At 48.9% G+C, this 21,899-nt stretch overlaps 1 protein-coding gene and 1 long non-coding RNA gene across 9 annotated transcripts in view; one reads left to right on the top strand and one right to left on the bottom strand.

Moving 5' to 3' along the window:
* IRF2 (interferon regulatory factor 2) overlaps positions 1 to 21,899 on the top strand; it is an 82,453-nt gene that overhangs the window by 59,170 nt on the left and 1,384 nt on the right. For all 8 annotated transcript variants that reach the window (XM_082715737.1, XM_082715739.1, XM_082715740.1 and 5 more), the window contains 3 exons: positions 2,396 to 2,513; positions 13,480 to 13,644; positions 20,563 to 20,609. In XM_082715737.1, the coding sequence (XP_082571863.1) occupies positions 2,396 to 2,513; positions 13,480 to 13,644; positions 20,563 to 20,609 (330 nt within the window). The remainder of the gene's footprint in view (positions 1 to 2,395; positions 2,514 to 13,479; positions 13,645 to 20,562; positions 20,610 to 21,899) is intronic.
* Positions 17,238 to 21,899, bottom strand: LOC309855448. The gene is made up of 2 exons (XR_014306802.1): positions 21,045 to 21,899; positions 17,238 to 19,759 (listed from the first exon to the last, which is right to left on the bottom strand). It is a non-coding gene; the product is annotated as an uncharacterized lncRNA (long non-coding RNA).

A 21,899-nucleotide genomic window follows, 5' to 3' on the forward strand; every position in this document is an offset into this window, starting at 1 on the left:
ATGGGCTCATGTCGCATGACTGAAGACCTAGCTCAGTTCTTGTATCTCCTTAGGCTAGAAGTAGTGTGATCTTAGAAAATTAATTTAGTCTCTGAGTCATAGTTTTCTCAAGTGGAAAGTGATAGAAGTATCACTTGCCACTAATTAAACGGCAGATCATGTGAAACAGAGGCCTTCAGCTGAGAGTAAGATAATTTAGGTTTTTAAATATATGCAAGTCTGACTGCCTCATGACTTTTATCAGAAACCTACAAGCAGAATGAGTTAAAAAAATAAATAAATAACTTTACAACAGAAGGAACCCATACAGATTGGGCACGGCGGGGGTGGTCTTGCGACAATTCCTTTAGATGTTCTGTACATGGTTCCTTTGGAGCCATCAAGGAAAAAGAAGTAGCAGAATGAAATCTGGAGCATGTCTGGGGGGTGGGGAGAGCCCTGGAATAGGAGCCCCCGGAGGAGGCAGTGAGAGAGGCAGGTGCCATGAGAAGGCGGAGAATTACGGTAACGTGGGACAGTCGCGTTGTCAAGAGGGACAGCGCAGTCCTTCCCCCCTGCTGGATGTCAGTGTGTGGGGTTGGGTGACGGACCTGGAAGACAGGTCCCTGTACTTGAGAGCAGTTTTATTAGCCTCATTTCTTTATGCTTGGGTAGTGGAAAGTGTTAACTTGATAGTAAGCGCCAGGTGCCTGTTTATCTCAATCTTCACGTGGTCCCTGGGAGTGGAGTCTGCTCTGTCCTCAAGTTCCCACTGTCTGCACAGCCCCGGGAGAGGCTCCAAGAGGCTTCAGTCAGGTCCCGCATCCAGCGCGAGGTGAGGAGCCAGGCTCTGACCCCCGTGTGACAGCAAAGCCTGACAGACAAACGGGCTTGTCATACCAGCCCCGCGGGAGCCTGGAGCTTGAGGCCGAGGCCAGAGGGGCGGCCTCCACCCACCACAGGCTCTAACAGGGGCGTAAGGGAGGAGGAGAAGGGATGGAGACTCAAGTCCCAGGCAGGCGACTTTTTTCCCCAGAAAGGCCTCGCAAAATGGGCAAATGCAAGGTGCTGCAGGAGAAAGGGGCAAAGACTCCCCCTGGGGGGCTGGGGGGGCTGGCCTGGGTCCTGGGCCCCTCCCCTGCCCTTTGGTGCCTCTTGTCAGTGTGCGTGTGGGAAAGTTCTTAGGACTGAGCTGTATACTGACGTGATGTCTTCCAAGCTGAAGTTCTTTCTCATGATGGGAGTTTGCCAGGTGGGGATCATCAAGGAGGAGGTGCTTTCCCCCTCCTTCCTGTGTGGCTTCCCTAGGATTTTGGGGGGCTCATCCCTGATTCCGGGTAGCCCATAAATGGTAAGGATACCCTGCATGCCTGAGAGATGCCCACCTCTCTGGGTTTTTCAAATCATAGGCATGTCTACCTCTGATGATCTTCTGCTCCCTCTTGTGTTCTTTCTGCTTCCGTTCTCCATCTTGGTTTCCCAAAAGAGCTGTCCTGTGTGGCTTTTTTTTTTTTTTTTGTCTGACTCGATTGCTGTCATAGATGCAGATGCAATCTTCCCATGAGGAAAAACTCTTCTCGTCAACGTCCTGAAAGTCCATGTGTACCTCAGGACTGGCTTCCCCAAAGTCCCCCAACCCTCTCAGAGGTGGGAGGGTTCCAGGACACTTGACCGGAAGTGAGAGCTACACTAAGGATGAGGAACTTGTTGCATCATTTCATTAGTATGAACGAATAGCCTCTCGGGCTGTCTGGAACATTCAGACAGTCGAAAGGCATTTGCGGGACGCCATGGCTGTGGAGTTGCCCAGCTAGACTCCACAGGGGGAGATGGCCTTCTGAGCAGTCTGGCTCGTTACCGACCAGCCCCTCAGTGACGAGTGCTCAGGTGGCCAGTGTCTAGGGCAAACCTTATCTGAGGAGAAGTTATTCACAAAGTCTCCCCGGCTTCTTGCTCTTAGCAATGGTGGAGGCAGACCTTTTCCTCCGAAGTTGTTGTAAAGGAAGCTTCTGGAAGCTTTTCTTCCTTAGAAAGCCAGGAGTTGACCCTTTTGAGCACTCTCTCCCTCCACCTGGAAGCTGGGCACGTGGCTCTTCCCACAGACAGTTGCATAGCCCCGCTGAACCCCCAGACTGTTGTCTACAGGTGTAAGCCTTTCAGAAAAGCCGAGTAGATGTGCTCCTCGAAGGAAAATGAAAGCAGGGAAATACCTACAGGACATTCCATGCAGAAATGTGCTGCTTTAGCTCTGGGCTGATTGAAATTACCAGGGAATGCATTCAGGGGATGAACGTGACCGTAGCAGTAAAAAAAAAAAAAAAAAAAAAAAAAAAATTAGACAGAGGGTAGAATTTAAGCTAAGAAAAAGGAGGCGGAAGAAAGTGTTCTCAATTCTTTTTTCTTTTCTTCTTCCTAGCAAGAACCAGTTGAGTCATCTTTGGGGCTTAGTAATGGAGTAAGTGATCTTTCTCCTGAGTATGCCGTCCTGACTTCAGCTATAAAAAATGAAGTGGATAGTACGGTGAACATCATAGGTAAACTGTTTTGACATCTCATTTTTTATCTACACCAGCAGCCCCCTGGGGTCTAAAATTTGTAAAACGTGATTTGAAATAACATAGTCAGTGGGAGGAGGTCTTGGAACCATCTCAAAATGTGAAGTTCCAGCCCCCGGATTTCAGGGCTGAAGAATAAAGGCCTTTGAGGACCAGATAAAGGAACTTTTGATGGGTCAGCCTCAAGAAAATAGGCCAAGAGTGACTTCCCAGGAGAATCCAGTAGATGAAATGGGTTTCTTCCGCCCTCATGATTAGCGGTTCTCCATCTTTCAGTAAGCAGTCCCATGGACAAAAGTGTTAATTAACTCTTTGTACTCGGGAACAAGGAGAGGGTCCTCTCAGAACCCGGTCCGTGGCACAATCTGCCACAAAGGTAGAGCTCTTCTTTCAAATGAAGGAACTGAGGTACAGACACCTGTGGCCCAAATGGCACACTTTCGTTCCACCAAGATTCTTGAGCACCGTCCACACACCAGACAGTGCTAGAAATAGGTTGGGGAACAGGACAAGCCCCATCCCTAGTTCTGTGGAAGGAGACAGTAAACACTTATGGCCACAGATGACTACCGCACTAGCATGTGTGGGAAATGCTGCAAAGAAGAGAATAAGGGAGAATATCTGGGGCCAGTGTCAGATGGGAGGCTTCTGGAAGCTTCTGGAAGGAGTGACATTTCCTCTGAAGTGGTGGGTGAGGGGGAGCGCCGGGATGGCCTGGCGTGGATCCCCACATAGGAACCTGCTTGGAGGGCTAAGGAAGTCCAGAGTGGCAGAGTGCGGGTGAGCCTGGGGAGAGGGGCACGAAGGTCTGTCAGAGACGAATGAAGGGTGGGGTCCTGGGGACTTTTCTGGCCATGGGAAGGACATTGGATTTAGTTCCCGAACTGCTGGAGGGTGTGTTTAAAAAATTTTTTTTTTAATTGAAGTATGAGAGACAGTCAAGTTCACAACTGTTTTACACACACACACACACACACACACACACACTGTAGACCCCACCTCTTGGAGGGTTTCAGGCAGGAGGGGGACCAGAGTGAATTTCGTCTCAGCCAGATCCCACTGGGCCACGGCGCTGAGTAGATGGTGGAGGCCTTGCGGTGATCTCATCCTCCAGCACCAGCCCCAGAATCCAGAAGCAGGCTTTGTCCTTGGGCACCTTGTGGTTCATGAAACTCTTCTCCATTTTGTAGACTGTCAGGGCTTCTGATGCTGGTAAAACCAGCGAGATCACGCAGAACTAGGAGCGCAAACCTCCTGTCCAGGTGCCTTCACTTCCCGACCCTCAGATGCTACACATGTTAGTCCCTCCTCCCCCTCTTCCCCTGGGTTTTGGAGTTAGGGAGGTAGGGTGGTGTATGTAGGGACTCCCTTGAACGCTGAGGGCTGTGGCAGAGGCAGTGTGAGGGAAGGATGGGAGCCCATGCCTGCCAGTCGGCTTCTCACCCCCCCTGGGGAGTGACCAGCACTCTGGTCTTCGCCTGGAGCTGCTTCAACCCCTCCTGGGTTCTCAGTGCTCTTCCTGTCCTGAGCAGGCAGCCTCTGGAAAGCCTTGCCCAATGAGCCCTTTATTTAAAAAAAAGAAAGAAAGAAAATATTTGCCAAGACTCCAGGCACTTTTTCTTAAGATTGAGCTCTGTCGAGTGAGCTGGTTGGTTTGGAGCTCTCCTTCAATTATGAGGTGAATTCAGCCTGGTATAAAATGGTGAACAAAAATCACAGTAGTGCAGAGCTTTCTTTACCTTTAAAAACAAAAGCACAAACCATCTGGTTGAGTCTTTGGCATGTAAATTCTCTGTCAGGTTGATTGTTCCTTGCCCTTTGGTATGATTGCTGCTATGGGGGTTGGTGCTGATTTAATGAGTCCTTACTTCCGGGGCAAAGCCGGAAGCCGGATGCCCAGTTTGGTTAGAAAATCACCTGCTGGATTAATTGAGTCTCTTCCTTGGCCTAATAAAAAAATAATAATGAGGGCAGTAAAAGGAGTTTGAATATCTCTAATTAGCTGGTGGCCCTTACAAAGGTGCATAATAATACAGCAAGTAGATCCATGCAAGTATTTTAAAGAAGGGGATAATTTGTGATCATTGTGAATGGTAGCACTGCCTCGGATTTTTAAACCCTTCCTAGAGCTTTTATGTCCACTCCTGCCGTGACCATTAATTAGCCATCCCCAGCCTTTGTGATTTGTGGACCCAGATGAGAACACAGGGATTCTGACTCCCAAGGCCACGGTGGAATTTGAGAGATTCTCTCTCTCAACCTTTTAAAAATGCCTGATTTTAAAAAATGACACCAGTCCTTGCTTTCAGTTCATGCGTCTCTGAGCCCAGAGTTCATTCCAGTTTTGTCTTTAGGCCCCAAGAAGGAAGCTTCTGGGTGTTTTTCATTCTGCTTTTATAAGCATATATGTGGGTAAGATTTTGAATTGGGAACTGAAATGAGTGTTTTGTATGGTAGCAGGTTTTCACATGGTCTCTCGGTTCCTAGCGAGGAAAATAGATTGAAAATTAGTAAGTTAAGCTAGCAGAGGCCAGCTGCCTAGTACCTTCTCATTCCAGGCCGGGTGGAGGCTGCTGTGAGTGAATCCTGCAAGTGAACGAAACAGTCGCTGTGAGAGGAGAACTCTTATTTGATGGCTGCTGTGGTTGACTTTTATTTTTGCCACGAATTACACAGCAGAAACACACACACATGCATGCTTGTGGCTGTTGGTGGGCTGGGCCCTGGTCTTGTCCTTGACAGCTGAACGCACTTTCCGATTTAGCCAGTTGTGCTGGGACCCCAAAAAGGAGCACGGTGTCTCAGCACTTAAGTCTTGTCTTCTAACATTCTGTCTCTCCTGGATGATAAAATGGCCTGGGTGAGCAGGCCCAAAGGCCTAAGCCTGCTTTCCTTTGAAGGGTGGCAGAAAAAAAAACAGAACAAAACAAAACAAAGCAGAAAAACCTCCTCATTTTTATTTTTACTTTTCTTTAGCATTGAATTCTTTTTTGTGTGCAGTGACTTCTGTTTTTAGGAAGCGGAAGACGCCAGCAACATGTTGAATGGTTCTGACGAGACCCTGCTGGCGTCTTGCCCGGGTTAGCAGAGCTGTTGCTGAGCCGGATTGGAAATCATCTCCAGGCCAGGGTAAAAAGTGTGCAGGTGCGGGTGCTTTGTCAGGCTCCCTGGGCAGTGCTTTATAGCCCCATTGTGTTCCTTGGTAAAAGGTGACCCCACCCTTCAATAAAGCAGAGATTGCTGGCACGCAGGGAGGCTGTTCAGTACTCCCAAGTCAATCAGGCAATCCTTGGTGACTAGACATACAGCCATTAGGAAATAATGCGATTTGGATTTTGTCTGCCCACAAGTGCACCTTATGGGATGTACACTTTTTGGTAATAGCTCCCAAATTGGACTGATTTGAAAAGTAAAGATCGAGTAGCTCTTTTAGACAAGCTTAGAAACTCAGGTATAACCAGAGAGGACTTGCAGTTGCAAGAGAACACACATTCACAACATAGAGACCATCTTCGGGTCCCTACGGGGGCCTCGTGCTTGTGACTCAAGGTTGGCAGCCTTGGGTACCAGAATTCGTAATCGTTTGAGGGTGGCCAGAAGTGCTGCTAGGCTATAGAATTGTGTCTTCATCTTTTCCCAGCCCCTTTGTCCACTCTTCTTTTTTGCTATTTTTCCTGGTGCGTACCATTTCAAAAACTCCCATCTACAAGATACAAAATAGCTTGAGGTAGATTTTTAGATGGAAGGTGCCTCCCTCAGCAGGGGGAGGGAGTGAAGGTCTTCCATGCTCCTTCTCAGTGGCCTGTGTGCTATGCCCTGTGCCTTCTTCCGGGAGGGCTGAGCTCTCTGCCCCTGAGGGACAAAGCATCCAATTTTACCAGAACTCCTAGAAAACTCTAAGCAATATGAAACTCCATGTGAGATGTGAAACCCAAACGTCACAATAGACCCATCCCAGACCCAGAACCGAGAGTGCACCTTATTTTTCTTCAGGGGACTAGACCTGGGGAAGCCTGGTCACAGATGCGGGACTGCACAGGACACTCTCAGTTGCTGTGTGCCAGCATGAGCCTTGGCAGTGGTTTGGTGTTGCTTTTCAACCTTGAGACGTTTTTATTTGCCCAAGAAACCTGCCGTCTTTTTTTTAAGAGGCTATATATTTCTCACCCTTTTCCTCTCCCTTGCCACCCCCCTCATTTATAATTAACCATCAGCTCCTCCTGTCTCCCCTCATCCTTCCCAAATCCATCCCCTTCCTTCTCTTTTCGATATCACCCCCAGTCACCTTCACTGTTGCTGGGGCTCTGCTTCCATTCTGCCCCCTCCCCACTCATTCTCCACATGGACAGATTTTTTTTCTTTAATTTGTAATTTTTAAATTAAAAAGAATTTTTTTTAAAAGATCTTATTTAGTTATTTGTGAGAGAGAGAGCACAAGCAGGGGGAGGGACAGAGAGAGAGGGCGAGGCAGACTCCCTGCTGAGCAGGGAGCCCAACCTCGAAGCTCAGTCCCAGGACTCTGAGATCATGACCTGGGCCAAAGACAGATGCTTAGCCGCTGAGCACCCCCAGGTGCCATGGGATTTTTTTTTTTTTTAAATGCCAGTCTCACCATGTCACCATTGCCTGCGACGCAAAGTCTCTCTTGTGTCCCCAGAGCCCTGCTACCTGGTCCCTGCCGACCCCTTTTATATTTGTTTTTGAACTTGAATTATTCTGAATATTTTGACTTCCATGTGCCTGTCCCTTGAGAAAGCTAGGTGGGTTGTGCGTGTCGTCCTTGTGGAGTGGCCGTGAGGGCTCGTCCACATGACCCAGAAAGACGTGGACATTTGGCAGTTCTGCTGGGAAGTGTAAGCTGCTACCCCAAGAATTCTCATCCACATCTCTGCTCCCAGCCCATCAACCCTTGAGATGTGTTGATTAACTCAACTGAGATTTTACTGGGACAGATTATTTGCTTCCCTTTATTACGGTAGCACGCAGCGCTGTTTTCTCGTGGGAGTGAAGAGTGTATATTGCCCCAGTCACGCTCTTGCTTTGCCTTGACCTACGGCAGCCTGTTGAGGTGGGCACAGGCTGCAGCTGGGATGTCTGGCCCATGCAAGGACAGAGGTCCATTCTCCATTAACCCCATAGTGACCATCTTTCCCACCGTGGCTCATGGGCATCTAACCCAAATCATGGCTGCGTTTTCTTACAAAAAATAAAATAAAAAGCACACAGATTAGGAGTCACAAGACATAGTCTCTAGACCTACTCCCACAGTTTTTTCACTTACCACATGACCTTGGGCAAACTCCCTAGCCTCTCTGAGACTCGATTTCCTGAAATATAAGACAGAAGTAATAGTAATACTGATCTTACCTACTTCCCAGGGTTGTTGGGAGCACAAAATGAGCATAGTGGAAAAATCACTGTGTAGTTAGAAGGTGGCCAAATGATATTATGATTATTATATTATCAAAATTATATTGAAATATATTTGAGTAGGGAGGGTAGCCTCGTCTGTGCTGCATCGACAGCACTAATATTAACAGTTTCAATTCTCGAACTTTCAGATAGGATCAAGAAGAAATTTCTCTCCACAGTACCGTGGATAGCCTGATTTTGTATGCCCGCTGATAAGCTTTATGCTGAACCCTACAGCGACCTGGATGACCTTGGCAGTCTGGCTGGCCTCTTGGGCTTCAGCTTTCTTTAGCTATAAAGTGGTAGGACCACCCCACTCCCCTCTTCCAGAGCCCCGTGTCTTCATTTCTAATAGTCTCTGCTCCGATAGCTTTCTGTGGGGCATAGGCCGGTGACGGCTCTCTCAGGTGGAGGCCCACACTAAGACAGCAATGGTTCATCAAGTCAGAATGGCCTTTTAAGGAACCAAACTGGTGCATCAGTAAGCAGCCATGAATAATATTGTTGCAATTCTTAGCAACTAGGTCCAGATAAAACTGCATTCCTGTGGGTGACTCTTTTCCTGATGGGCTGACCCAATGTGCTGGAGAAGCTCTAGTGGATTCCTAGCCCCTCCAACCATTAGAGAATTTCCTCGGCACCCAGTACTGAGCTGCTGAGAAAGCAATTTCCCTACGGGCTATGAGCCCCGAGTCTCATGAAGGTGAGAGTGGCCAGTTTTTAGCCTCAGATGGGCTTAGAAAGGCGGGAGCAGCCCGGTGGGAACTTGCTGAGCCCTTTTGGTTGGGGGAGACCGCCCGGCAGAGCACTGGAGCTGAGCCACAGTCAGGGAGGGTGGAATTTGATTTCTGGTTCTGCCACTTACCGGCCCTCTGACCTTGAACTAAAATTTAACTCTCCACGATGCCCTTCCTCATATCTAGAATGGGGGTGATCATTGTACCCTCCCTGTGGGGTCGTGGAGCCTTCCAGGTGGGAGGTCAGGGGACAGTGGGAAAGGCAAAGGTAAGTGCTCAGGAAGTGTTTGGTTTTATTACCCTTAATTGTCAGTCAGGGTACTCGGGGGCCCTGCATGGTGCCATTTTTTAAAAAAATATATTTTATTTATTTATTTGAAAGTGGGGGAGATAGAGAGGGCACAAACAGGGGAAGCAGCAGGCAGAGGGAGAAGCAGGCTCCCCACTGAGCAGGGAGCCCGATGCGGGGCTCCATCCCAGGACCCTGGGATCATGACCTGAGCCGAAGGCAGATGCTTAATGACTGAGCCACCCAGGCGCCCCACACGGTGTCTGTTCTGACTTGGATCACTGTAGCAGATTGCTGATGGCTTACGACGCGTGTGTCTTTTTGACTGTCAGGAGTCAGTGTTGCTATCTGTATTGTCACTCAGGGCAAAGGCTGGTGGTTCAGGAAACTCATGAGAGAGAGAGATCGGTCAGATGATTAGAGCTAGTGCCTGCAGAGCATCCAGAGAGCATCTCAGATGTTGGCAAGTCCTTGCTTCTTTGGGCTTGCCGCTTGTGAGTTAGGCCCCCATGGTGTTCAGATGTTACATGAAATAGACTAAAATGAACCCCTTTCAGTGTACTGTTCTGTGAATTTTGACAGAAGCACTCAGTTGTGTAACCACCGCTATGGTCTTGAACATTTGATCACCTCCCCCTCGAAACATTTCCTCCTCTTTCGCCCAGTTTCTGGCTACTGTGGCCCCCTCTGTTTCCATCACTTCATTTAGGTTCTGAAAAGCCCCCTTGCCAGAAGTCTTGAAATTCACTAGGAAGCTTTCATTGTTACAGGTGTCTTCATGTGGCCGTGACCTCCCGCGGGATTTGGGCTCTGGTCGGTCTGTTTAGCAGAGCTTCATGGGCTGCTTGAGGCAGAGACCATGAGCCTGTGCTGGGACTTGGTACAGAAGGTTCTAATCCTGCTTTTCAACTCTCTCAGGAGCCGAGGCTTGGTTGGGAGATGAAGCACACAAATAAAAAGTTACAGGAAGAGATACAGTATTACCTTGGGATGAGGCAGAAAGTCAAGAAGTAGAACAAGGTTGTGTCATGCTGTAGTTTCAGCTGAGCACTGGGGACAGTGAGGGAGAGGCGCTCTGGAAGGAGAAGTCTTTCTGTTCTGGGGTGGTCAGGAGAAGGCTCCAGAAAGCAGAGGCATTCTGAACACTGCCTTTGCTCACCCCCCTCTTCCAGCCCATGTGCTCCTGCCTCAGTGAAACCTCTGAGTCTTCAGACTGGAAAAAAATACTCCACTTTTTCAGCTCTTTTCATATGGTCTCTCCCTGACCGCCTTCCCTTCTGCTTCTTTTCACAACTGTCCTAAACTTAACTTCTGGAGCATTCTGTGCTGGCCCAGAGCCCCACCAGAGTTCTCACAAACCAGGCCCTTGACTGGGTTGATGGTGCTCTGCCCCTCCTCATACTTGACAACAATGTCCCTCACAAAGTAGGTGCTCAGTAAATCTGTGAGTTGAAAGACTGGCTGAGTTGGGCACTGTGAGGAGAAGCAGTGAGGGAGAGACTTCCTGGTCAGAGCAAGGGGCTGTGAGGATAGGAAGACACTTGAGTTGCTGCCGTTATGTGTGCGCCCGGCTCGCTTGCGGTCTACTTGGAATGACAGGGCAAAAGAGAAGTGAATTTTAGAGGGTTGCAAGTGAGAGCAGCTTTGATTTAAATCAAGTTTATAGAAGACCTCAATCGCCTCAGTGGGCAGAGACTACCTGTTGCTTGTCGCCAAGCCCTCCTCAGACACACACATGCACACCCTGTTTGCTTTCTATCCACCAGCTGCTTTTAGGACTTGGGAAATCTTGTTTTCCTGCCATTTTATCTTCCAGGGGAGAAGAGGCAGAAGAAACTTGAGAGAGGTCAGTGTCTGCATTCAGTCTGGGTCTGGTGAACAGCATAACTGATGGTCTTCGTGTTCAAGTAGGATAGGCTAAGGGATAAAATAAGAATTTGGGAGACTGGGACGCCTAGGTGGCTCAGTTGGTTGGACAACTGCCTTCGGCTCAGGTCATGATCCCGGAGTCCTGGGATCGAGACCCGCATCTGGCTCCCAGTGCCGCGGGGAGTCTGCTTCTCTCTCTGACCTTCTCCTTGCTCATGCTCTCTCTCACTGTCTCTCTCAAATAAATACAAATAAAATCTTAAAAAAAAAAAAAGAATTTGGGGACTACCTGCCGCTTATAACCTGCCTGCCTTTTCTTTAGTTGCATTCCCCCCCTGCCCAGGAGAACCTAAACAACACTCCATTTCCCTTCCTCTCTGAGGAGGTGCTGCGGCTCCGTGGACGGTTAGCACGTCCCCACATCTCCTTCCCCCAGCCTCTTGGGTGCCTCCCCTCTCTTCATTCCAGAACCCGAGAATTCTCACTCCCTTCTCAAGGCTTTTCTGAATAGAATCAGGTCATGTTCTCTTTACCTCGTGCTAGTCATTTCATCTCTCTCCAAAAAGCAATTAAAACAGGAACTCATTTATAAACAAAAATACTGGAGCAATTAAAATACTGAGTGGTTAAGACAAGAACTTGTCCACGATGGCAGACTTCTGAAGAAGATAGGGACGTGGTGGCCTTTTAGCCTAACCTGATGGTCAAGAAAGCGGGAGGGAAAAGGAGCTCTGCTCAGAACCTGAGCTGTGTGACTTTGGGGGAGTTAATCTACCTCTCTGTGCCCGAGCTTTTTCACTGATAAAAGGATTAGGATGGCTTGCCTGTCATTCCCCGGGGGCGTGGGGGGGGATGTTTAAATAACTTACACAGGCCTGAGTAAAACATTGATTATGGTGGCCAAGTATTTTGAGGCCCTTGGGGAAACATTGTGATTGCTTTGTTGTTTCCATTTGTTTATCGATGCCAGTTTTCAAGGATACCTCATTCAATCAGTTGCCAACGAGGTATAAGGTCAGTTCTATTTAAAAGTAGGGGAGGGCATTAAGGGCTTTCAGATGAACACAACAGTGAGATACCACTACAGTGAAAACTCCGAGAGGTTTCAGAGTGGCCAAAGTAGGAAAATAGTGACCACACCAAAAGCTGGTGAGAATGTGCGTGACTCGGGTCATCCTTACGTTGCCGGGAATGTGAACGGTGTAGCCACACCAAGCAGTGGTCTGGCGGTTTCTTATAAAAGGAAATGTGAAGTTACCATGTGATCCAGCACTCTTGGGCCTTGATCCCAGAGAAACGGAAACTTACATTTATACAAAACCCATACACCCATGTTCTTGGCAGCCTTATTTGTAATAGCCAAAGAATGGAAATGACCCGGAAGACCATCAGTGAGCTGACTAGTTAAACAGACTGTGGTATATCCACACTGGGGAATATTACTCAGCTGTGGCAAGGAACCAACTATTAATATGCACTGACCGGCGGCAGGGTTGAATTTCCAGTGAATTAGGCAGAGTGAAAAAAGCTGCTCTCTCAAGGTTACTGGGTGAGCTTGTTTATGAAACATCCTTGAAAGGACAAAAATTACAGAACTGGGAAACAGAGCGGATGTCAGGGGTTGGAGACGGTGGGGAGGAGAGGCCGACAGAAGGTGGGGATAGGTGATGCTTGTGATGATGGATCTGTTTTGTAATTTGTGCTGGTGAACACATGAGATGACATATGTGATCAAATGGCATAAAACTAACTACACACACACACACACACACACACACACACACAGGATTACGAGTGAGACTGGGCAAATCTGAACAAAATGTGTAGAATGTTACCAGTGTCAGTACCCTGATGCTGGGCTAGAGTTTTCCAAGATGTTTCCATTGGAGGAGACTGGATGAAGGGCACCCAGGATCTGTCTCTATGATTTCTTCCAGCTGTATGTGAATCTACAATGAACTAAACGACTAAGAAGTTTAATTAACAAAAAGTGGAGGCAGGATTCAGAAGCCGGTGGTGGGAATTCATCTTCTCAGTGTCCTAGTTAGCGGGTGTGAGGCTCGCGCAAGCATTCTGGCCCATCGTCTGGTGTTTCCTCCCCTGGTTACGTTGCCTGGAGGATAGGAAAGGGCTGGGAGCACGAGCAGAGCCCCCACAGCTGGAAATGAAACAATGGAGTGCATTCTGGTGGTCCTTTCTCCTTAGTAAGATTTGATTCTGTCTCTCTGGACCCACGACCTGGCACACAGCAGCTTCCTTCGGAGCAAGAGCAGAGGACAGAAATGGGTCAAGTTCAAAGCACTGTCTGTCTGGACTTAGGGCTAGTTCTGGGTGCAATCCCTGGTCCTGCAGGCTTGGCTATGACTGGATTGTGTTTGGGACATTGCCACATGTAAGCACCATGGGCCAGCATGCTGGGAATGGCCCCGGGGAGCCAGGTTCCTGGCAAAGCTGTTTCTCCGGAGATATTAACGCAAAGCTAAGGCTGGGTTCTTCAGTTTCATGGCCGATGATGTATGGTGACTGAGAATTTGATTCCTGACTCTTCAGCTCTTTGGGGAAAGGTTGTCTTTCTTGAGAGGGCCTGCTGTTGTGGGGAGTCAGGCATCAGTGCATTATGGCTGTCTTGTCTTTGAAGTTGTAGGACAGTCACACCTGGACAGCAACATCGAGGATCAAGAGATTGTCGCTAATCCTCCGGACATCTGCCAGGTTGTAGAGGTGACCACCGAGAGTGACGAACAGCCGGTCAGCATGAGTGAGCTCTACCCTCTGCAGATTTCCCCCGTGTCTTCCTATGCAGGTAAGAGGGTCGGAGGGAACCTTTAGAGCTGAGCAAGGTTCAGGGGTGTGGTGCAGCCCCTCCCGTGGGGCCAACCGCTTTACCACACAGCAAAAAACCTTTCCTCCATCCTGCGAATTATTCTTGTTTTATTTTCTCCATGAACAACATCTTGGGTACTTGTGTTCTCAGAAGACTATGGGCACAGCATTTCTTGACTCGATCACTCATAACATTTTCATGCAAGACTAACAATTTTTCTTTGGAGAAGTAGTTCATCGATGTCTGTTTTATTTGCATAAATTATCAGAAATCCAGAAGGGTGTTTTCAGTGGAATCTGAGTCGGACCAAGCTAGATAGAACCTCAAAGAACTCCTTCAAATTTTTGGAAGTGAAGGCAGGTGTCCTAGGGTCACGTGGCCAGTGAGTGTTTGGGTCAGGACTTGAACTCAGCCTTGAGACCCAGAGCCTCATTCCATCCCACCGTGTTTACTAGTTCCCACTTATTTTCCCCTTCTCTTTCAATTTAGTGCAGCTTCTCATCAGGCCAGGTGCCTGGGCCCGGCTCTGATTCCCTGGGGAAGGACCACATAATAACCAGGAATCGACTCAGGCAGTCCTAGGATTAGAACTGAATTCAGGCGGCTCTTGCATCTTCGCAGAACAAAGTGGTAGCTCCCTAGTCTACCACCATTACGTCATCTTACGCTCTCCCACAATCTCCACTTCATTTTCTGGGGACTCGGTTATAATTAGAAATATAAATTCTGAGTCAGTGTTACTGCTTGCAAACATTAAAAATAGAAAACAGAGGCCCTGTACCGAGGAACTGTAGTCCGCTCTTGTACACGTTCAGGAATCTTCCCAGTGTCCATTACGTGCCTCCAGACAGTGTCGTTTAGTTTGGGTGCCCCTCCGGTGGCTGGCACACAGTCAGTATTAGAATTAGTTTGCTTCAAATGACAGGGTCTTCATGAATTGTCAACCACTGACCTAACCTTCAATTTTCTGAACACCAACTTTATGTATTTTTAGATGATTTTTTAAAAATTGCGGTTAAATGGACATAGCCCAGAATTTGCCATTTTTGCTATTTTTAAGGGCACATTTTGGTGGCAGTAAGTGCACTCGCCTTGTTGTGCAACCATGACCACCATCCAGCTCCAGAACTTTCTCATCTTACACAACTAAAGCTCTGTCCCCGTGAAACACCAATTCCTTCTTCTCTCCTCCCCCTACCCCTGGCAATGCCCCACTCTGCTTTCTGCCTCATGAATCTGCTACTCTGGGTAGGTCACGGAAGTGGAATCATACCGTGCTTGTCCTTTGGTGATGGGCTGATTCCGCCTAAGGTCGTCAAGATCCTGACTTTCTTCTATGCCTAGAACGTAGAAGGAACGTGAGAGCGACTCTTGGCTACAGGAAGCCTATAATCTGTCAAAGAGGATAAGCTGGTCGCAGGTTGCTTCATCATCACATTTTGAGCCCCTACCTGTTTGAGATCCTTGGTGGTCTTTGCCAAGATATAAACTCCTATTTGCTGCAGGGTTATGGTGCCCTGGGAGCTGTGCCCCATCAGCCTGGGTATCATTGTTAGTCCCTCTTTAAAAATCAGGGAACTAAGGCCAGTGTGGGTAAGGCAGCATGTCCGGAGAAGAACATGTCGCTGGTACCAGAAGCCTGTGCTCAACCCTTCCCCAGTCACCCTTCCCCAGACACGTGCCCAGGGCTCTGTGGTGCAGAACGCATCCTCGTCCCCCATCTTCAGGACCCACCAAAGGGGCCAGAGTAGCATGTTTATGCCTTCGTTTTACAGTTGAGCTAACACTAGGCTATTTTGCTTACTTTGCACAGCTATGGCTGGAAACGTGTGACTTTCTCCTCCATGGTGCCGCTGTGGGCATTATTCCAACCCATGTGGCTGTTTCAAATTTTTGCAAGGGTTGGAGCTTCAGAACCAACTTCTCTGTGTATCTGTTACAGCCTTCCTGAAGCCTTCTGGAGGCTTCTGCAAAGACGTCGTCTTGCTGTTCTGCCCTCAGTGGCATTTTGCCTCAGCAGAAGAATCCCAGGAACAGCTGAGCCGTGCAGAGAGAGATGAAAATTTCATTACCCTTTTCAGGACATTTGCATAGATTAGAAAAGAAGGATTGCAGTGCCAGCCTGGCAGGCAGCAGGAGTTTTGTCGGAGGCTGGCTCTTCAGTCTGGCCTTTAGTTCTCTCCCTTGTTTTCATTGTCTGAATTCTCCAGAACCTTCTGGAGTGAGGCGTATTGGTAGGAGCCAAGATGTTTCATCACTGCTTCTTTTCCAGAGCTTACAGACCTGGAGTTTACCTGTTAGGGACCATGGCCGGTTGAGGTCTTTTGGTCGAGGAACTTTATAGCATTGTGCTGGGAAAGGCAGCTTTTGGGTTGTCATTCACCCCTCTTACTGCTTGTCTGGTTTTTTGTTTTTGTTTTTTGGTTTGTGTTGTTGTTGCTTGGTTTTTGGTTTGTTGTTTTGTTGTTGTTTTGGGGTATTTTTTTGGTTATGATAAGTTTCCTTTGTTGGGGCTGAAATTCAACTGAATTTCAACTTCCTCTCACCATTTCATTCACTTGCTTCGAAAACTGGTATTTGGAGGCTGTTGTTTGTGATTTTTTTTTTTTTTAATCCTCCCTGATCACTGAAGTATAATCCAGTGGTATTACAAAACCACAGTCTGTTTTGCAAGTCCATCTTCTCTATGGTCTAAGTGGTGAGCAAGGAAAGAGGCGGTTTCCCTGAGCGGAGGTGCTTGCATGGGATGTTTGAAGACAGTATAAGATTCTCATTGGATGATTAGAACTTTCATGCCGAGAGATATCCCAGAGCCCAGCCTTGGGAAACTCCGGAGGATAGTCATTTTCTATTTCAAGGTCTTCTGCATAGTGGTCTCTTGCCTGATGTGTGTATGACCCCAAGATTTTACTAGATTATTGATGGTTTAATAAAAGAAACCCCAAGGAGGATTTTTATGGAGGACTGGGCGAGGGGATGGGGAAGAAAGCATAGTAGAAAGGATTAATTGGTTGTCTCTGAGGGAGTGGAGATTGCCTCTTGACCAGCAATTAGCAATGAAGACTTTGAGTCCCCATGGAAACCAGAGAAACCTTGCCTTTTAATGAGTGGGGCAAAGGTAAAAGTGCTCTGAAACGAAGAAACCTCTGATTTGGACCTTTTGATTGAACTTTCTAGTGAGCTGAGGAAAAGGACCGAGGGAGAGGAATCCTTGCCAATCTGTCTTGTAAAACTTGTTGAACAGGAGCCTTCCAGAAAATGTACCAGGATGTCAGAATGCAAAAAAGGCTTTCGCACCAAGCCTCCTGTCTCCCTCCCCAGAATGTTCCTGAGGTGGTTGAACAGTCAAAATGGGGCTGAAGGGGCGTGTGAAGTGAAGACTAGTGTCTCCCAGAACCGCAGCTCTGGAAGAAGGGCCTCTGAGATCAGCCCGTCCCGGGGTTGACCCCCTTCCCTCTCACCAGTCACTTTCAGGGACACTGGGGCCACAGTGTTAAAACGGAGCTACTCGTGTACCTGTGATAGGTACTCAACATACCTGCTTTTCCGCTTAGTCATGCCACACTACGGAAGCAGCTGCAGTTTCTTTTTATTCCATTGTATTCACTACCAATTAAAAAAAAAAAAAAAAGAGATCTAAACTCTTCAAAAGGGAAAATGAAATAAAAGTGCACGCTGATACTCGTCCGCAGCCTTGACTTGGACGCAGCAGCTGCCGTGCACCCACGTGCAGTATAGGAACGGGTGTTGAGAACAGCAACAGTGAAGGAGAAGCAGAGAAACAGAGGAACACGGGTCTGTGCGTGCCCAGCAAAGCCCCGGGAGCCAGTGGTGTCGGGGCAGCTGAGAGAGCCAGGCTTACTCCAGAGAGAAGGCTCTGGAGTCCTCAGGCTGGAGCTTGAGGCATCTCGTGCTCCTGGGGGAAAGGCACGCAGGACCATGGTTATAAGCAATGAAAGCTGGAAATCTCAGCTTGCTAATATGGAGAGCCTTCAGAGTCACTCCAAAAGCAGGTGATCTTAATTTGGAAGGCACGCTCTTGACGAACATTTGCATTAGCCGAAAATGTCAGTTCAGAACATGGATGTCTTTTTTTTGGTCACAGACTGGTTCCCTGAAGCTTTGAAAACTGGGTCCTTAAGGGCAGTAAGCATGCCGGTCATGTTTGTGGTCTCTCTGCGGGGTCTTACCAAGGAGTCTGCCCAGGCTCTGCCTTCCACCTCCTCCCGCAGCTGGGACTGGGGCTGGGGCTGGGGCTGGGGCTGGATCCCAGAGCCTTGGTGGGGATTGCTCATTTCCATTGATTTCCAGCTGTCCCTGCCCCCCCCCCCCCGACCAGGTCTGTTGGCGTCTGTTTGTTTGTTTCAAAGGGGGAAAAGGACCAGAAGATGACGGTATTTATGGAAGGTCAGTAGGAGCAAAGAGGGTCTAGACATGTATGGGAGGAAGAGGAACCCTGGCTTCAGGGCACAGAGAGAGCTAAGCATAAAAATGGAAAAGGGGATCTTGACATTTCAGCCGGGGTGGCAGGACCGCAGCGGGAAGCGGAGCTGTTGTGTTCTGTGCCCGGGGCCCTGGAGTCGGACGTGCAGTTTTGTTTTCTGTCCTCCGTGCTGACTCAGGCCACAGCTTTGGCAGGGTTTTCAACATCTCTGTTCCTCATTCTTCCTGGGAGTGGCCATCCTGATTGCTGCCTCTGTGGGATACTGGGCCAGCATGAGGGTTCGGGGAGCAGGGTTTCTACCTTGCTGTGTGTTTAGCTGCTGTTGTCCGTCAGCATTGTCATGGCCATGGTCAGCTAAGACGAAGCCTTCTCCAGGCGGCTGTTGCTCCCAGCTAGGGAGGCTTTGGGGAGGTCTGAGGAAAGGCGAGGCCAGGCCCGAGCTCTGGTTGCTCCCAGTGGGCCCTCTGGGGTCACTCATGCCCAGGGGGCGTCCCTGGAGAGTGGCTGAGGATGGTCAGCGTTCTCGTGTTCATTGGTGAAGGGATGACCCTGGGGCTCACTTTGGCCATTTGTTCTTTAACCTTTAAGTCCTATGGGGCTAGTGCTCTGAATGGTCGAAAAGGCTCTGTCTGGGCCGGGGCATCTGGTCCCTGCTGTGCCACCAGCCGGATGGGAGACGGGAGGTCAGCTGCTCTGTAGGTTTGGGACGGAAAGAGGTAGAAGGTGCTAGAGTACCTGAGCTCTTCTGCATGAGGGGCGGGGGGTGGCCATAGAAGCTGCTTCCCACTGAGGATCTCTGCAGGGGTACAGCCCTGGCCCCCGGCTCTCTATGAACATTCCCCGGATGCTCTCTGTAGGCCCTGTCTGCAAAGGAAGGACCCAGACTCCGGGATCCCTAAGGCTCAGTGTATTTCTCTACCCTCCGTGCTTTCATTTCCCACTGCCGTAGACACTGAAGAGCTGCCCACCATTAATTTTTTATTTAAAGAAATGACAAATAATTTAAAAAATTAAAAATTTTAACTTAAATTTTTCTATTTAAAAAAAATCTTGTATTATATTTACAGATGATGTGTAATCACTAACTATTGACTCTGACTCTGTTCATCTAGCCTGTTGTGCAAAGCCAATGCTGAGCAAGGCTGATGAGCTCAGGACGAAGGTGTGCTGTCGCGCATTGAGTGTACGCTGTGGGCCCGGCCCTGTGCTCGGGCTTTTCCCACACATCCTCCCACGGACTCCTCACTCAGTCCTCTCTGGAAGATGTTCATACTCACATCTTAGATGAGGAAGCTACACTCTGTGGAGTCAGCGAAGCTGTTCTGTGTCTCGCAGCTGGCACACTGGCTCAGGATGATAAGCGGATTAGTTACCTGTTGCTGCATCGCAACATCACCAGAAACTCGGTGGCTTCAGACAACACGCATTTATGATCCCAGCGCAGCTTCTGAGGGTCGGGAGTGCAGGCATGGCTGAGCGGGCTTCTCTGCTCAGCCCACTGCATGCACAGACCTGTGGTCAAGGCGTGGTCCGGGGCTGCTAGCTCGTCTGAGGGCAGAATGGCGGGAGGAGGTCTACTTCTAAGCCCACATGATTTGGGGTAGAACGTAGGCGTGGGTTGTCCAACTGAGAGCCTTGGTTTCTTGCCAGCTGTTGGTCAGAAGCAGCTCTTAGTTGTTTTTGTTTGTTTGTTTTTTGTCATGCAAACCTTCCCAACATGGCTCCTTGTTTCCTCAAAGCCAGCAAGGGAGGAAGTCTCCTCAGGAAACAGGGCTCAGTTACTTAATGTAACATCCCATCGCTCGCTGTGTTCTGTTGCCTCAAAGCGAGTCACAGGTCCCAGCTACCTTCCAGAGGAGGGAGTCCCAACAGGCAAGTAGACACCAGGAGAGGAGGATCATGGGAGCCCCTCAGAATCTGTCTACCTCCGTAACCAGGGTGGAAGAGGCAACTTTATAAACCCGAGATAGAAGTGTGAAAGAGATATGAGGTGAAGGAGGGATCCAAGTAAGTGGGAATGATCCTGGAAGGCTCTGAGTCGGGACTGACATGAAGTGGGAGAAAGCTCACGTGGGGTGTGTGGGTAGAGGAAAAGGGGTGAGCAGAGTCCTGGGAAGCAGAGCGCGGATTGGCACCGCGGGGGCCGACACCCCAGTCCTGGGAGGTTGCGGCCGTGAGAAGACATAGCCTGGCCCTCGGAGAGGGAGCTACCCCCGACTCTAAAACCTTTCTCCGATGAACCGCCAAAATCAGAGAAATAAAATCCACTGTAGCATCTCCCAAGTACACATGTGTATGGAGCCTCACAAAGGGGGGTGAAGGTCATGAGTTCACCGACCCATTTCTCTTTTCTTAAAAAAAGAAGTGTGGATATATTTTATAAACACTGCCTAAGCCTCACCACGGTTTGAGCGGCAGGAATGATGGCCCTGTGTTTTTCTCTCTGTGAACAGAAAGCGAAACTACCGATAGTGTGCCCAGTGATGAAGAGAGCGTGGAGGTAAGCATGGCGGCCACCGCGTGGCTCCAACAGATGCTGTGGGAAAGCGTGCCCCCCCCACCACCACTTCGGGTTCCTTGCTGCTGGTTACGTTTCTCTATATCCGCTCATGGGTTCTACCAGAAGAGTTTGTGTTGGTGGTGGGGGTGTCATCAAATACACATAACATGAAAATTGACCATACTTTTGGATTTTGAATTCTACATTTAAGCTTTGGGGGCTGAATGGAAGGAGAGACAGTAAGGTGTTCCTTTTAGGAAAAGAGGCTATGACGGCAGGAAATGGAGACTGAAGTGAGGCCATTGTTGATATTGTTGATATTCTGACCACTGTACACATCCCGATTCACCGGCAGAACAGAAGGGCCGAGTGGCCAACATCAGTGACTGGAAGTCACCGTCAGAAAGGGCTCAGCAAAAATATCTCCGCGTGTACCTGGGGTCTCCTCCCTCGGCGGTCCGTGCCCAGAGGCTAGGTGTGTGTTCAGTCCGGATTCAGAGTCTCCTGCTTCCCATTCCCCTGCTCCAGGCTGAGCTTACACAATGGCAGGAAATGGCTCTAACTGCCTGCTTCGCGTCTGTGTTTGAGAGAGAAAGAGAGAGAGACTGACTGATGGTGGTTTCAGTTCATGATTTCCCGGTGTACTACACACTTCAAGTGGAGTCCAGGAACTCCGAAAAGACAGGAAGTGTAGCTGCTCACAGACATTCCAACCCTGTTTCTTCCAGGTCAGAAATTCCAGCTCCCCTGAGTGAAGTCACCCTTGAGACCCCCTGTTTGCTTGGCACGTTGGAGCTCTAAATCCGCACCCGTTTGAACACAGTGGGAAGGCATTTGCCCTCTGAGTTCCTCCTCACTTCCCTTTCTCTGAAAGCACAGATTGACTCAAAAGACTGGACTAGGCCATGAGTGAGGAAGCAAGACTCTAGGACAGACCAGCCAGGATGACCTAACACCTACCTCCTGATCAGGCTGGGGAGCTAGAGGAGAGGGGAACCGGAAACCGACTTGCTGCCTTGTTTTCCTGCCTTCATAGAACTGTTTGGCCTGTTTTTCTGGGAGGTAGCAAATGGGAATCGATAAAAACGGAAGCGAGACCACTGTTTGGGATGTGAGCAGCTGGGTGTGGGTCTCGGCTGAGGGACGTCAAGTCGCTAAGCTTCTGTTCATTCCATGCCTCTTAAGAAACTCAGTTAACACACCAACATGTGGGCACAGGGGGCTTTTTTTTTTTTTTTAGCCATTCGATAGAAGGCAAAGGAAAAAAATACGTCTCTTGATTCTTTTCTT

This window comes from Mustela nivalis, assembly GCF_964662115.1.
Source record: "Mustela nivalis genome assembly, chromosome: 20".
Lineage (NCBI taxonomy): Eukaryota > Metazoa > Chordata > Mammalia > Carnivora > Mustelidae > Mustela > Mustela nivalis.